The sequence below is a fragment of the Pteropus vampyrus genome, unplaced genomic scaffold (genome assembly GCF_000151845.1).
Source record: "Pteropus vampyrus isolate Shadow unplaced genomic scaffold, Pvam_2.0 Scaffold1000003413, whole genome shotgun sequence".
Taxonomy (NCBI): domain Eukaryota; kingdom Metazoa; phylum Chordata; class Mammalia; order Chiroptera; family Pteropodidae; genus Pteropus; species Pteropus vampyrus.
The window spans coordinates 667-18454 of NW_011917815.1; the positions used below are offsets into that span (position 1 = coordinate 667).

Genomic DNA, 17788 nt, shown 5'->3' on the forward strand with positions numbered 1-17788 from the left:
TTTAGTTTGGTTATATTTTTAGATTTGGTCCTCTGTTCTCTCTTTTGTTCAGTTAAATGTCTCAGTTGTGGATATTTTGTACATGTGCCTGCTTGCCTGCCATTCAGGATCTGTATCTTGAGTTCTCAGGGGTGTAGATACTAGGCTTTGTAGCCCAACAGACACTAGTACTGTTTCTTCTTAGACCTGCTGCTAGCTCTGGGAGGGTGTGGGCGGCCACCCAGATTCTGTGGCTTTGTTTTCTGTCTGGTAGTGGTGGCTGCCAGAAGACAGCTGTCTCACTTGTGTATTCTCTGCCCGGTAGATTGCCGGGTCAGCCGAATTACACGCTACTCGCTCTGGCAGGAATGCTCAGAGCTACAGTGGGTAACACAGCACCCTGATTCCTCAGGTCTCCCCGAGGCCCACAGTGCGCTCTGGCCTGTGACTGCAAGAGGCCGTCTCTGCTCTTCTTTTTTCCCTCCTCCTCTGTTTGTTGATATTCGCCCACCTTCAGCTGTTTCGATGTGCAGATCTGTCGCATGTGTCTGTGTCTGACGCTGGGAATCCTCTGCTAAATTGTAGGTGTTTAACTTATAATTTCCAAGAGAGAGATCAAAGAGACCCCTCAGGCCTCCATGCTTCTGTCGTCACTGTAATTGCCGATTTGTACTTCTTAATTCCTTCACCTCTGTGACCAGCCCCATAATCTTCCTTCCACTTAGGAGCCCTTAGCTTTTTCTCTGTATCTTTCGACTTTTTTTTCGTCGTTCTATTTTGTTTTTCAGATTTTCGAAATACGTGAAATCATATGGTATTTACATTTCTCTGTTTGACTTATTTCTGTTAGCATAACATTTCAAGGTCTTTCCACATTACAACAAATAGTGTGATTTGATTCTTTATGGGGTATGTCCCTTTGTATATATGTAACACATCTTCCCGGGGTGATCAGTTTGTACGTTATATAAATGTCTAATCGTTGTGTTGTACACCCGAGTCTAATATGATGTCGTATGTGAACTATCATTGAAAAAGATGAGCATATAAAAAGTTTCAAAAGTTACAAAGTACAAAATGGCAGTTACATAATTGTCATGGGGATGTACAGTTCACCATAATACCTCGAATAGATGCAACCACAGTGGAAAGCAATACAGAGGATCCTCAGACTTTTGAAAATAGAACTACCATATAGAACCCAGCAATCCCCCTGCTGGGATCTTTTTCCAAAGAGATCCAAAACACTAACTCAGAAAGATATCTGTCTCCTTATATTCATTGCAGCATTCTTTACATAGCCAAGATGTGGAAGTCCTCAATTACTTGCTCTTGCCTACCTCATGCTTTTGTTCCCACTGCCCTATGTAGCATGTCCCTCACACCCTCACTCTTCACTTAGGAAACCTTTGAAGAGGCAACCCTATCTTTGTAGCATTTCCTGAGCCTTCCAGGTACAACTGACTGTTGTCCCTTTGTGCCCTTCCTGTACATTATTCACCTCGGCTGTAGCCGTAGCAAATGACACTCTTCTGTTCTTACTGTTTTCATGCATCTCTGCCCCTACTACAATAGAGGATGAAATCTTTTCTTTGTATTTGCCACTTTTCCCAGGTTGGTGCCTATGATTTGATAGATACAGTAAAGGTCTGTTGTCTTCCTGACTGATTGACTGACTGAGTGAACAAGTCAAAGAATGTGATCTTTTCTGAAACTGGGTTTTTGTTTTCCTTTGTTCTCATAGGAAGAAGCAATAAAGCCAGCCATTAGAAGCAAAGAAAATGGTATGGATATTAATGAATGTGCTCCACGAGAGCAAACAAATAAGAACAGGATGAATTATGTTGATGCAACACATAAAAATAATCCAAGTGGTCATTTAGTGGCGATCTATATTTTTTCTCTACTTATAAGCTGATATAAACAAATCTAAATTGTGTAGATTCAAATATGAGATCCATTTCCTTTAAGTCTATTTTTCTGCTCTGTTTCTTCAAAAGTATTCCAACTACAAACGACTTCTTTTTTCCTCACCAAAGTTTCAAAACCGTGCATTGTATCTGTTCTTACTTTTATGTTATCAAAATGTTTATCATTGGACCTAGACTTGTATATATATTTTAAATGTGTAGTAATAAATATTTTCATTAATGTCTCTGTAACTACATTTTACAGTTAAAATGTCAGCATTAGGAATAGAAGAGGAAGAAGTAGAATCACCTTGGGATTCTGAGGTACTGTCTTTCGTTATTAGTTTTTTATTTTAGTATCAGCATTAAGTGATGTTAAAACTTAAAAGGTCTGATTTGACTTTATTTTCTACCTCAGCATCTACACAGAAAAATATTTGGTTTTCTATTTTAAACGATAATTGATACAGTAGTTTATCAATACAATAATACTGCATAGGACCATTCTCCTAATTTGCACGATTCCCTTACTGATGTTAGTGTAATACAGTAGAAGAAACTCAGATTAAAAGTCATAAAACATCAGTTTGAGTTCTGAAGTTCAGTTTATCTAAAAACTGAAGAATTCTTCCCGGTCAATCCGTGGCCTAATGTTCAAGTGTATTTCTTTAATACCTTGGAACATGAAAGGATAATGCATGAGATTTTGAGGTTTCATTGTATTGGGATTGTTAAGTAGATTCTGCAAGGAAAAACTGTCTTAGAGAGTTAAAATATTATCTATTGAGTACCTTTATGACAGCCATTCTTATAGTAATGTAAGGAAGTATACAGTAGTGTCTTACATTATAGCCATCTGCTACCTCATGGTAAAAATACTGAATTTGAAGTCCAAGAACATATTAGCATCCTGGATAGGTCACTTACTAGCTATGGGACCTTGGGAAAACTTGCTTATAACCTGTCAGTATATCAGTGACCTCATTCATATTAAGGGTACTGATCCCTACCTCTCAGGTTCGTGCAAAGAATAAATGTGATAAGAAATGTGAAAACACTTTGTATAGGGTGCTATGAAAATGTAAGGCACAATGATCACAGTGGTATGTGATGACTAACTAAATATCGGGAACACTTTTTGTAAACATATGATGCAATGAATTGATAGTAGTGTCAAGAAAAGAATGGGAAAGTTAAACAAGCATGTTGATTTTGAGTATGGAGAATGACAATTTTCAGGAGACGGTTACTGGAGATACCCTGTAGACATGTATTGCTTAGTATTTGAGGCCTTCTTGATGAGATCTTAAACGTTTTGATCTGGAGTAAATTTCTGATATCGAATACCGACTATGTGCTGGGCAGTTAGACACCGAATCTAGAGGTTGAGAGCTTAGGCTGTAGTTGTAGGGGCAGAAATCGAGTAAACAACAATCCATTGTAAGTCACTATAGAAGTCCACATAAAGAAAAGAAAAAATGTTAGGTTAGAGAACATTGGGGCAGTATCGTTGGAATGGGCATGAGTGTATAATTTACTGTGTCAGTAAAGATCTTTCTGAGTATGTCTTGGAATGACCAGGAAGCAGGAAGTGGGCTAACCACGATCATAACATGTGTATTATTGTTGTAGTGTGTAGATAAGAAATAAAATGTGCCTAACTATGTAAACATTTTTGCTATTATTTAAACAGAATTTCAAGAAAAGTGTTTCTTACCACCTTGCCATTTTATTCAATGACTGTCCTCTCAAACACTTACCAAATAATAGTTAGCTTTTTCCACATCTATCTTTACCTAAGTGAAATAGGTCCGACAATGACCTGTTTATACGTAACATGACATACTCCATGTTTCTATCATGTCAGGTATCTAATTTTAACACTAAAAAATCTTCTTAGAACTATTGTTAAATAGTTCCAAGTAGCTTAATTAAGTAATTTATTGAAATGCATATATTTCAAAATGTTCTTGAACTTGTGGGGAATGCAAAGTAGAGTAGGTGTTTCGAAGTTAGTTCCCTGTTGATGTGCACATATAAATCAATATTTTGTCTATGAAAGTATTTACTCCAGCCCTCTGTGCTTAATTTTTAGAGTAGCTCAATGAAGACAAAAGATCAGGTTGATCCAGAGAGCATAAGATGAAGTTTTCTATTGAATATTTTGATTTTCATCACACGCTTCTTTTGTTGTTAGGTCTGCTTGCTTTTAATGTAGGAAATTCAGATATTTTCTGAGAAAGGGATTAGGAAATCTTTCTATATCTCACTATTGATATGAATTTTAACAGGATTCCTCTACAAGTCTTCCAATAAATTATGTCGATGACTTACCTGGAGCTGTAGATCAACGAGGAAAAAACAGACAAAATGAGCAAGTAGCAGGTAAGAACTGTATTGTGTAAAAACAGCATTTGACAGAATGTTGATTTAAAATAGGAATCTTCAGATAGTCTGATAGCCAAAGAAAATCACCTATTACATGCATAGTAAGGAAAAGAGAAGCGAAAAGGAGATCTGTTGTATAACTTCTCAGGTATTGGCACCAGATTAAAGTGAGAGTGTCACTACAGGACCTACATTATTTGTTCCACTTCGAGATACTCTAAGACCAAAGAAAACTCAGAAAAAAACAAAAAAAGAATAAACGAAGGAATGAAGAATGAGAAAGGCAAAAATTATCGGGAGGAAATTGAAGGGGAAAAAAGCAGATATATGTAGTGGAAAGAGGTAAACTAATTCTTTAGAAAAATGTCAGAGGACAATATTGGAAATGTGGAAAAAACATGAAATAGCTTCCAGCACCAAAAATTGTCAGAGAAGTCCAGCAAAATGTTTCCAGTTGTGCTCTTTTCCTCGTTGTTGAGAAGGCATTACAGACTGAGGTGTCTGATAATGTAGAGCTCTACTTTTGATATCCATGTTTGAAAAAAAAAAAAGTTATATACAAGAATAAGAAACAGAAATTTTAAAAAGGTCACCTTTCACTCTGGCATTTTTTGATACCCTAAATTTCTCACTTTTCAATCCCTGTACTGATTAGGGATTCTTTGAGGTAATTATTTGACCCTAATGGTTACCCAACATTGCTGGTCTTCAAACTATGCTCTGAGTAGACAGTGTGTCACCTTCTCTTCAGAGATATCAAGAAGCAAATCCATCAGATTGGTGAAGACATGTAAGGGATAACAATAAGCATTATTTTGCTTTTATTTCTGAGTATGTTTATAGCCAAAGCAAAAAAAGGAGAGGAATAGTAGAAATGATCAATGTAAGTTACTACTTTGAAATAGAGAGGAAAAGAAAAGTTGATGCAATAAATTCATGAAAAGAATGCAAAAAGCAGTTTCCAGACCACAGGTCTACACATTACTTATGAAGAGGAAAGTGTATAGTGAAAGGAAGAAAGGGGGAAAGAACGGTGTTAGCTAGGTAATTTTGGAGGAAATCTGAGAGACCTCACTTGAGATGGCTTGAGAGTATTTCCACTGAAACCGAAGATGAGATCTCTGCTGCTCCAGAGCACACTGGAAGCAGAGGGGAGTGTTCGAATTGCAGTAAACTGTAGCCACTCATTTAACCTCCTCATGATTATCAGACATCAAAGATGTAGGTTACATTGGCATTTGTTATTGAAAGGAGATTCATTTCTATATTGAAGCATTGGCTCTTTTGCTTTAAGCTTGCCAAATTTTGAATACGATAGTTGGTTCTTAAAAGTTCTTCAAAGCCCAACTAAGCTTAAAAACAAAGACATTATAGCATTCATACTCTAAGTGCTTAATGATTATTTTCAGAAAGTGTCACATTGATTTAGAAACAAAAGACAATATCTAAAATTTGTGATGTAATTTAATTTAATTTTCCATTTTTCATTACCCTTTTTCACTGTCGAAAGCTCGTTATTCATTATTTCTTGGGTATGTTTTATGTACGTTTTTTTCATGAGTGGATCAAGAAAGTTTCAGATGGCTAAACTAGGAGATACAAGAAACATAGCCCCTATCGGCATGAAAAAAGTAAATCTTTCTTCTAACGAAGATTCTACAAGTCTTTATCCAAGCTGATTAATATATAGCACTGTCTCAGATGATACAGGACTTATGCATTCACCTGAACTCTCAGTGCAATTGTTTACATGCTAGATTACTGAACAAATTGAAGATCATGATGAATACTTGTAGCATGATGGTATAAATGATTATACATTTTGCATTAGAGATAGGCTGTTGCATTCTACCACTAGGTTTCACATGGACCCTGTCAGGGTCGTGATTTGTTCCTCTGATGAAAGATAGCTTTTCACCCATCAGTTGGCGTGTGCACATTGGAAGATGCACACTGATCCAGTTCAGTCAGAGTCCTTGGAAAAATAACCTTGCCTTTGAAAGCTCATCTGCATGTTTTGTGAAACCTATACTCCTGGTTTTTCTTCAGTTTTATGGCAGATTCTTGTTTCTATCTTGTTGCTGTCCTACCACTTTCTCTAGCACCCCCCAAAACACAGGAACACCTGATATAGTCATTTCCAAAGCCAAACATGAGGATTCAGCTCTATTCTCATAGTGTTTGAATGTACAGTTGGCTTTCACATTCACATATAACTGAGTCCTTTTGCATTTTAGGTACTCTTGAAAAGTTTCCTCACTTGAAGGTAATAACTTTTATATTTATTATCTTGAATTATTAAGTACAACTTGCACGAGATGAACATTATTTCTTTAATGACTTTGTTTCAAAATCCATTCAGCCTACCATTGAAGTGAAAGGCTCTGTTCCCAAGAAAGCAGTAGAAATGAAGGGGACACAATCATCCAGATCAGGTAAATTGTGTAAGTCAAATTTCACCCACAAAGGGAGGTCACGGAAATATTTGACATGCTCATTGTCTTTCTAGTTCTCATTTTTCTTTGCAAATTTATTTTTCTTTGCAAATTTAGGATTTGAGATGAAGTCGATGTCATTTTTGGTATCCATGTTAGAGAAAGTTATTTACAAGAATGAGTAAAAGAATTTTTAAAGGAAAACTTTCAATTCTGATGTTCTTTGTTTTGTTCAATACTCTAAATGTCGGGGCTTGGAATTTTTATACTGATTTAGATTTCCACAAGGTTAATATTAATCGCTAATGCTTCTTTTTATTTCTTTCAAAAGTTGATGGAATTAAATTTTACCATTTTACAATAGTTCCAAATACTAGTATTATTTACGTTCTAATTAATGAAAACTTTATTTTCAGATTCTTCACATTTGGATTCGGCTAGTTTGCCCCTCAATCATGAAACCCATCAAGGATCTGGGGATTTGAAAGTTGACAATGAATTGCCATTTGTGTCACAATCAATGACCACAAAGCAGTCAGCATCCCCAGACATTGGGCTCATGACCTTAACGGATAAATGCAAGACTAGTATTAGAGCTGTGTTTCTACGAGGGTATCAGAGTCTCCATGATGTGTGTGAATCACAGCTACCAGAAAACAGAGAGAGCGAAGAAGGTAATAAAAAGAGTTCGACCCTGGACCCCATTGGTTGATTTATCAGGCTTCTGACTTTTCGAAAATCATTTTGTGGTGAAATCGACTTTATGTTCACTCTGTCTCTGCAACCTACAGCGTAACAGGACACTTCTTAGCAAACCATACGTATTCTTCTTAGAATGAAGGTAACATGTAACTAAAGATGAAGGAGAATTAGGAGAATGAGTGATTTCGTTCAGATTAGTATTTAGTATACATTTGGCATTGGGCAGCAAGATATTATTTAGAACTGTAGGACTAGCTGGAAAAATCTAAAGATTGCCCCCTGGAAAAAAACATGGATTCTTGGCTTTATTTTTATAGGTCTGAATTCACAAGTATTAGTTATCACTATATTCAGTGTAACTGGAAAAGCAGCTTTTGAACCGAAATGTTAAAATATTTCTTGCATTTTCTTTGGTTTTATATATTTTAGAAATGGCTTTTCCAGTAATAATGGGTATCATTGAGAATTTACTGTATAGTACTTTCTTATCAGCTGTGTCCATATAGTATGTCGAGTTTAAAAATTTTTAATGAAGAAATGATTTACAAGAAATATTGTTTTAAAGGAGTGCTGTATCACTTAAAGAAAAAATACGGAAAACCAGTTTTAATCCTACTAGGATACTCATTCTTTTAACTGACTAAATTAACATATTTTTCACTTTTCTTATTATTAATTTAGTGCCTTATCAGTCCTATGATCAGGTCTATAGTAATGGAACATACAGTATTCTTTCATCTCTATAGATTTATCTTCTTTCCATAACTCTAGAATTAACAGTGTATTTACAAAAGATTTTCACATACCTCCTAGAGTAATGTCTGCAAGCTATAAATTTGACATTGTTTACGTATGTATGCAAGTGTCTTATTTCTTCAAATGCCTGGTAAACATCTGCCCAAGCTTCCTCAACAAAGAAATATGTGAAATGGAAAAAGTATTAAATGAATTCAAGCAACTTAAAAGGGTTCACATAGTTCAAGTCACTTGTTAGTTGATACCTTTTTAAAAGTAATGAGTAGAGTCTAGCTCTCTGGGGACCCAGGATTTGTGAACATGTTCATTGAATAAAGATTTATTCTATAGTGGGCCTTGATTATTTTACATCTTGAAGACTTCTGGAAACATTTTCTCAGTTTTGGCTGCATCATCTATATTTTACATATTGCCTGCTAAATTGTCTCCTTCCATTGATTCGTATGCCCCTCAGATTCATCAGTACCACAGCATTTACAGTGATCTGTCTCCAGTGCATATATGACCATGAGCCACTGGTTAAACCATACTACCGTCTAGACATCTTAAAATCACATATACGGCTTTGATGATCTGATCTCTGCCTAACTCTCCATGTCTAGACCTTTCTACTGTCCACCTTTTCTCTGGAATTACTGCACTGCTGGTGATGCTCAACTCGCCGTCTCTGTGTTAGACAAGCGTTATGCTATTGTATGCTTCTCTCCCTATCTCAATAGAGCCTTGCATGCTCTCTGTCTTTTCTGCCTTCTGCCCCTTTGATTCTGGCTAACTTCCCAGTTTCAGTCTCAGCTCAGGCATTATCTCTAGAAAAGCCATTCCTGACCCCTGTCTTCTGTGTTCTTTAAACCCCAGTGCCGAGTCCTAAAAGATGAAAAGAAATTTGTCAGAATGGCAGGAGAAACATTTCAGATATAAGGAAGGGTTTACAGTGATAAAGGCATAAACAGTAATAATAATTTTGGAAATCATGAATAATGATCCAGTTGAAGCGTTGCTAAATGTATTATGATCCAGTTGAGCGTTGCTAAATGTATTACCACAAGGTGGCAACTGTGTTGTACTCTATTTCTCAGTGTTGTTCTCTATTTCTCAGTGTTGTTTTGTTACCGATTTTTTTTTCCTTGATGTTGCATGAATTACTTTGTGAATGAAGTTTTGAGGTGTTCGTATGCCTGGAATTTGTGATGTCTATTTTTTCGCAAATGGTTTGTTGACATTTTGTATAAATAGAAGTATTTCTTCAAAAAGTAAATATTCAGCTAAAGAGTAAGCTTAAAGTCTCAATAGTTAAAATGTTATTTCTGTTTTTTTTTTAAGATAATGGCTTTTATCTAATTATTCTAAGTAGTTTATTTTAATTAATGTCTAGATCTGTCAGCAGAACTAGTCTTAGGAAGGACGACAGAGAAAGAGCATAAAAGACTTGATGGAAGTAAGACTAATCACTCACAGGTATATAAAATTTATTTTTTTGTTATGTTTAAATTAATTTTATTAGAGTAACATTGCATAATGAAGTCATTCAGGTTTCAAGTGTACAAATCAATAACATATTATGTGTATATTGCATTGTGTGTTCACCACTTCGATCCAGATATTCTTCCGTCATCATGTATTAGACCCACTTTACCTTTATGTCCATCACCGCCCACCCCCACCCCCTGCCTCTTTTCCTCTGCTAACCAATAGACTGTTGTCTGTGTCTATGAGTTTTTGTTTATTTGTTTGTCTTCTTCATTTCTTTCTTTCTGTTTTGTATCCTACGTATGATTGAAATCATATGGTCTCAACTTTTTCTGTCTAACTTATTTTGCTTAGCATAATAAGCTCAACATCCATCCATGTTGTCGCAAAAGGCAATATTTTATGTTTTCTCATGGCTGAGTGATATTTTATTGTATATGGGTAACACATCTTCTTTATCCAGGTATCTATCGAAGGACACTGGTTGTTGCCATGTTTTGGCAACCATGAATAATGCTGCAATGATCCGCTGGAAGGCATTATATCTGTGAATAAATGCTTTCAATTTGAGAGGGTAGAGACTCAGAAGAGGGATTGCTAAGTCAAATGATAATTCTATTATTAATCTTTTGGGGAACCTCCATACTGTTTTCCATAATGACTGTACCAATTTACAGTCCTCCCGTAGTGTTTGAGCGGTTCTTTTTCCCTACGAGCTCCCTAACACTTGTTACTACTTGTCCTGTTGATGATAGCCATTGTAAAAAGGTGTGTGGTGGTATCTCTTTGTGCTTTTGATTTGCATTTTTTGAATAGCTCGTGAAGTTGAGCATCTTTTCATATGTCTGTTGACTGTTTGTATGTCTTCTTGGGAGAAATGTCCATTCAGAACATCTGCCCATGTTTTACATTTTTTACATATATTGTTTGCTTTTGTTATTGTTGAGTTCTTTTTATATTTAGATGTTAGCCCCTTATCAAAGGCGTCGTTTGCAAATATTTTCTCTCATTTAGTTTTTTCAAGGTTTTTTCTTTGTTTCATTCAAGGTTTCTTTGGCTTGCAGAAACTGTTAAGTTTGATATAGTCTCATTCATTGTTTTCTGTTTGTTTGTTTGTTTCATTTGGTTTCATTTAGTACTTATGTTTTCTTCCCTGCAATTTATTGTTTCAGGTCTTAGATCTGGGTCTGTGATCCCTCTGGAGTTAATTTTGGTGTATGGTGACAGATAGCAGTCTAGTTTTACTCTTTTTCATGGCCTTTCCAATTTCCCCAGCACTACTTAATAAAGCGGCTTTCTTTTTCCATTGTATGTTTTTGACTTCTCTTTCAAAAATATTTGCCCATATATACAAGGGTTTATTTTTGCTCTATTTCTTTCAAAATGCCATTAGGAATTTGATGGGGACTGCATTTAATCTTTATATTGATTTGGTCAATATGGCCATTTGAATAGTGTTGATGCTTCCAAATCATCAACACGGAATATCTTTTGATTTCTTTGTTTTGTCTTCAATAACGTCTTGTAGTTTTCAGTAAAAGGTCCTTCACGTCCTTGGTTAAGTTTATTCCTAGGTAACTGTTGTTGTTGGTAGTGTTCAAATTGCAAAAGGAATTGTTTTATTTCTTTTTCTGAAATTTTATTCTTGATTTATAGGAGCACAATGGATTTTTGTACGGTGACTTTGTATCCTGCTACTTTACTGTCAGTTTTCTGTTTCTAACAGTTTTTTGGTCAAGTCTTTAGGGCTTTTTACATGAAGAATCACATCGCCTGCTGAAAATTACAATTTAACTTTCTCATTCTCATTTTGGATGCCTTCTGTTTCTTTCTCTTGCCTGATTGCTCTAGCTAGGACTTGTAATACTACATTGAATAAGATTTGTGTGGGCAGCTTCCTTGCCGTGTTCCTGATCTTAGAGAAAAGCTTTCAGTTTTTCAGCATTAAATATGCTGTTAGCTGAGGGTGTATCATATATGGCCTTTATTATGTTCAGGTACTTTCCTTTTCTACCCATATTATTAAGTTTTTAAATCGTAAATCGACGCCATATCTTGTCAAATGCTTTTTCTGCATCCGTTGTCATGATCACATGACTTTTATCCTTTATTTTGTTTCTGTGGTGTATCACATTGATTGATATGTGTGTGATGAATCCTTTTTCTGTTCCTGGAATGTGCTCCACTTGATTTTGATGTATGATCTTTTAATATATTGTTGTACTTGATTTGCTAGTGCTTTGTTGAGGATTTTTGAGTCTGTATTCATGAGTGATATTGGTCTATAGTTTGTGTGTGTGTGTGTGTTTGTGTGTTATCTTTACCAGGTTTTGGTAACAGGGTCATTTGGCCTCATAAAATGCGTTGGGATGTATTGTCTTTCTTTAATTTTTCAGAAAGATTTGAGAAGAACGAGGATTAAAGAATCTTTGAATTCTTTGGTAGAATTAAGTAATGAAGCCATCTGCTTCTGGCCTTTTCCTTCCTGTGGAGTTTTTGATGAGCTTTTCCATATTTTTACTGTTGATTGGTCTATTTAGATTTTTCAGTTTTTCTTCATTTGGTCTAGGAAGTTTGTGTCTTTCTAAGAACTTGTCCGTTTCTTTTAGGTTATTGAATTTGGTGGCATATAGTCTTTCATAGTATTTTGTATGATCCTTTGTATTTCTGTGGTATTCATCCTAGCTCGTCCTCTTTCATTTCTGGTTTTGTCTGTTTCTTTTCTCTTTGTTTCTTAGTGAATCCTGCCAGGGCTTTGTCAATTTTATTGATCTCCTCAAAGAACCTGCTATTGCATTGTTCTATTGTCTTTTTGTTCTCAATTTCATTTAATTCTGCTCTGATTTTTATTATTTCTTTCCTTCTGTTGACCATGGGCTTCATTTGTTCTTCTTTTTCTATTTCTTTAAGATAAATTATTGGGTTTGTTTTTTTTTGAGATTTTTTGTTTCTGAGGTTGGCCCGTAGTGCTATGAACTTTCCTCTTGTTACCACTTTCTTCGTGCCTCAGTAATTTCACATTTATATTTTCATTCTCATTTATTTTTATGTACCTTTTGATATCTGGTTTTATTTCACCTGTGAGCCAGTCACTCTTTACAATGTTGTTTAATGTCCATCTATTTAGCATGTTGTTTAATCTCCATCTCTTTGTGGGGGTATCTGTTTTCTTTATGCAGTTAATCTTCAGTTACAATGCATTGTGATAGGGTTAAATGCTTCGTATGGGTTCAATCTTTTTAAGTTCGTTGAGGCTACTTTCAGTTCCAGCATATAGTCTTCCTATGAGAATATTCCATGTGCACTAGAAAAGAATATGTAGTCTGGTCTTTTGGGATAAAAAGCTCTGTAATGTGGATGATGTCCAATTGGTCTTATATGGAATTGAAAGCTTTTTTCTTTAATTGATTTTCTTTGTGGGAGATCTACACATAGCTGTCAGCAGGGTATTTGGGTCCGCTACCATAATGGTGTATTTGTCTGCTTCTCTCTTTAGTTCTGTTATTAGTTGCTTTATGTATTTTGATGCTCCTTGATTGGGGGTATATATTTTGATAAGTGTATGTCTACTTGATGTACTGTCCCCTTTATCATTATGAAGTGTCCATCTTTTTCTCTTGTTACCTTCTTATTTATCTTGAAGTCTGTTTCATCAGATATAAGTACAGCTATGCTCTCTTTTCTCTGAATGCCATTTGCTCCAAGTGATGCTTTCTATAGAACCCTTTCACTTTGAGTCTATGTTTGTCCTTGCAGCTGAGACGTGTCTCCTGAAGGCAGCATATAGTTGGGTTTTGTTTTCTGATCCAATCTGCTACTCTGTATCTTTTTATAGGTGAGTTCCAGCCACTTACATTTAAGGTGATTATTGACATATAAGGTTGTCGTGTACCCATTTTCACTTTTGTCTTCGGATTGCTGAGTCTTCATTTTTACTTTGCCCTTATAATTCTGTCTGTTATTTTAGTTTGGTTATATTCTTGGATTTTGTCCTCTGTTCCCTCCTTTTTAAGTTAAATGTCTCAGTTCTGGATATTTTGTACATGTGTGGTTGCCATTAAGATCATGTAAAAAAATGTTTCATATATACAGTAGTCCTTTTTCTTCTGCCTGCATCTTACCTCCATTCCCGTTGGCAAGTTCACACCTTCGCCCTCCCTTTTTTCGTTTTCGTTTTCACAAATTATCCCTATTATGCCGTTAGTTCATTTCCGAGTTGCAGTCACTATTGTCTTCTTCTCTTTTAAAATTTTTTTTTGACCTCTTCTAACCATTATATAATATTTAATTGTATAATATCCTATTCTGTGGAGGGTTTGCAACATCCTGCTTGTGCCTGATGTCACCCACCTTATTCATAGTTTTTTAAAAAAAATTTTACCTAGTTATTTAGGTAAATAACCACCTTTAGTGTTTCCTGTAATGCAAGTCTTGTGAAAAATTCCCTTAGCCTCTGTATATCAGAAAGGTTTTCATTTCTTTTTCATATCTAAATTAGAACTTTGCTGGACATATTATTCTTGGCTGATAATTCTTTCTCTCAATAGTTTGAATACTTGATTCCATTCTCTCCTAGCTTGTATCATTTTTACTGAAAAAATTCAATAATGATCTAATTGGATTTTCTTTAGAGGTTATTGTCTTCTTTTCCCTGGCAGTTTTGAAAATTCTTGTGTTTTTTTTGTTTTTTGGGTTTTTTAAATTAATTTTTGACAGTTTAAATATAATATGCCTTGGAGAAGACCTTTTTGAATTGACATCATTAGGTGTTCTGTTTTATTCTTGAATTTCAGGATCCAGGTCTTTCCATAGGTTTGGCAAGTTCTCGTCAACTGTTTGAATAGGCCTTCTATTCTTTTCTCCTTCTCTTCCTCTTCTGGTACACCCATCATTCTTATATTGTTCTTTCTGATGGAGTCACATAGTTCTTACAGAATCTTTTTTTTTTCTCACTCTCAGTCTCTCTTCTCTTTCATCTTCAGTATTTCTAAATTCTGTCTTTGATACCACTTACTCTTTTCCCCATCTATTTCCCAAGCACACTATTTCATTCAACATCTCTTTTATGAGTTTTTCAGCTCCAGACTTTCCACTTGGTTCTCTTTTGAGCTTCCATCTGTCTAGTAAAGTATTCCTTTTATTCATTGATTTTGTTTCTGAGTTTATTAAATTGCCTATCTAAGTTATCTTGCATCTCGTTTAATTCTTTCACATCAGCAATCTTGATTCTCTGTCTTTTAAATCACAGATATCCATGTCATTATGTTTATTTTCCGGAAATTTTTCATTTTCTTTCAATATTTCCTTGTCACTTTGTTTGTTGATGGTATTTGATGGTTTATTCCTCTGCCTAAACATTGATGGGAATCAACTGTTTTGTTTTGTTTTGTTTTTATTATTAAGAGTGACGCTTCTTCAGCAGGTGCTAAGAAGAGGTGTTTTTTTGTTTGTTTGTTTTTATTTTTTAGTAGATAGTGCTTGAAGGGAATAAAAGCATCTTGAACTGCTCAGGTTTCTTGAATAGATGCAACATATGAGAAAACCCTTGGTGAAGAGTAAAGAGGTCTATGGATATGTAAGACAAATGATTTCAGTGACTTCCTAAATATCGAAGATGCTTTTTGTGAACCTGAAACAAAATGAAGTGGCAGTAGTGTCAAGAAAAGAATGGGAAGGTTACAGGCACGTGGATTTTGAAATTGGAAGATGTTCAGTTTTAGTAGACACTTATGAGATATCCTCTGGGTGTGTAGTGCTTTGGTAGTAGAGGCCTTCCTGATCAGATTTTTCAATGTTTTGACCTAAAGTATATTTCTCTTATTGAATATCAGCAGTGAGACACTGAATCTAAAAGTCGAGAGGTTAGGAGGTATTGGTAAGAGCAGAAAAACAAGTAAACAACAGTCTATTCTAAGTCATTATAAGTGCTCCATATTAAAAAATGGAAGATGTTAGATTAGAGAGTACTGGAGCAATTTATAGTTGGAATGGGAGTGCAAGCATATTTTACCTGTTCAGCAGAGTTCTTTCTGAGTGTGACAAAAGCTACCAAGTGAACCATGAGAAGGAGCCAGTCACCCGAAGGTCTAGGAAAAGAGCATGCTGGACAGAGAGAACAATGGACCACATCTGTTCCTCATTTTACCCTAGTATCTTGGAACGACCAGGAAGCAGAAAGTTTGGAAACCACCATCATACCATTTTTATTACCATTGTGTATAGAAAAGAAATAAATGTGCTTCAGAAGTACCTGGCACATTTTAGGTGGTTAATAAGTGAATATTTTTATTCTTCCTTTATTAAAGCTCAGTCAAGTTTGCAAAGGGTTGCATAACTGTATAGAAAGGTTTTGATATTATTTAAATGTAATTTCGAAAGTTTTTCTTCCTGCTCTGCCATTTCATGAAATCATTTTTTCTACCAAAATTTTGATAAAATAATAGTTAGCTTTTGAAAAGCCCTTCTTTACCTAGTGAAACAGGTCCTACAGTTTATGCACAACGTGGCACACTTCATGTTTTTATCATGTCAAGTATTTGATATTAGCACTAGAATGATTCTGTTATTAGAAATATTTTAAGTTCATACGAAATATATTTATTAAAGAATTTGTTTAAATACATATATTTCAATAATGTTCTCTTTATCTTGGTAGAAATGCAATGTGGAGTTCAGTGTTTTGAAGGTTGTTTCCTGTTCAAATGTGCATATCAATCAGTATTGTGTCTATGAAAGCTTTTACTCCGGCCATTCATGCTCAGTTTTCAGTCGGCAGCCAAATGAAGTCAAAAAGTGGGCTTGATCTAGAGAGCATAGATGAGGTTTTCTATTTGATATTTTAGTTTTCTGCACACTCTTCTCTTACTGTTAGGTCCGCTTGCTTTTAATGTAGGAAATTCAGATGTTTTCTGAGAAAGGAATTGGGAAATCTTTCTGTATCTCACTATTGATGTAAATTTTAACAGAATTTTTCTGCAAGTGTTCCAAAGAAGTATGTTGATCACTTATCTGGAGCTGCAGATCAAAGAGGAAAAAATATACTCAGTGGACAAGTAGAAGGTAAACACTGTATTGTGTCAAAAAGCCATTTGGCAGAATGTTGATTTAAACATGATTCCTGGTATAGTCTAGTAGCACAGAAAATCACCTACTAAATGCATCGAAGGAAAAGAGAAGGGAAAAGGAGATCAGTTGTATTTCTTCTCAGGTATCAGCATCAGATGAAATTGAGAGCGCCACTACAGGATCTACATTATTTGTTCTACTTCAAGATACTACTCTAAGACCTAAGAAAATTCTGGAAATATGGAAGAGGGTGAGAATAAAAGAAAGAATAAAGAATGAGAAAGGCAGAAATTATCGGGAGTAAATCAAAGAAAAAGAAGCAGAAATAGATAGTGGAAGGTGATAAAATAATCTTTAAAAAACAAAAGAGCAGAGTATTTGAAATGTGGGAAGAACATAAAGTAGCTTCCAGAAGCAAAACTTGTCAGCGAAGTACAGCAAAATGTCCACACTTTTACTCTTTTCCTCACTGTAGAGAAGGGATTACAAGCTGAGGTATCTGATCATGTAGAGCTCTGTTTTATCTACCATGGATGCACATGAGCACAGGTGGGCAGTTGTGAATGTTTATATTTGAATGTCATGTAAAATGTGGCTACGTCATAGGATAGTGTTATGTAGTCCAAAATAAAAGCACTAGAAAGCAGGAGAGAGCAGAGTCAGTTAGGGGAGATCGGAGAAGCTATAAGCTGATATAAAAGTTCATCAGAAAGTTTTCGATTTCTAATTCAGTTTCAATTTTGAAGAAATAAAAGCAGCAGGTCTGGTATTCTGCATTTCTCCCAAGCTCTCAGGTGATGCCAGTGGTGGTCCTCAGATCGAGCTCTGAGTAGATAGGGTGTTGACTTATGTGCAGAGAATATGCAAGAAGAGCCATTGGATAGTTCAAAATATTCAAAACAAATCAAGGAAGAGCATTATTTTGTTTTTATTTTTGAGCATGTTCATAGTTAAGAGAAGCAAGGAGATGAAGCAATAGAAATGAGAGATGGAAGATCCTACCGCTAAACAGAAAGGTGGGGGAAAATGTGTTGAGGATAATCCACAAAAAGAATGGTGAAAATAAAAGTATCAAGATCGAAGGTG

General features: G+C 35.3%; 1 protein-coding gene across 1 annotated transcript in view; it reads left to right on the forward strand.

Annotated features, from left to right (window-relative positions):
* Window positions 1-304: 304 nt before the first annotated feature.
* Window positions 305-17788, forward strand: part of LOC105311360 (ankyrin repeat domain-containing protein 26-like) — a gene marked incomplete at its 5' end in the record, with an annotated part of 46672 nt that continues 29188 nt past the window's right edge. Inside the window, 6 exons of the mRNA XM_023527060.1 lie at window positions 305-366; window positions 1724-1861; window positions 4181-4274; window positions 6515-6543; window positions 6640-6712; window positions 7129-7386. Coding sequence (XP_023382828.1) covers window positions 305-366; window positions 1724-1861; window positions 4181-4274; window positions 6515-6543; window positions 6640-6712; window positions 7129-7386 — 654 coding nt within the window. The remainder of the gene's footprint in view (window positions 367-1723; window positions 1862-4180; window positions 4275-6514; window positions 6544-6639; window positions 6713-7128; window positions 7387-17788) is intronic.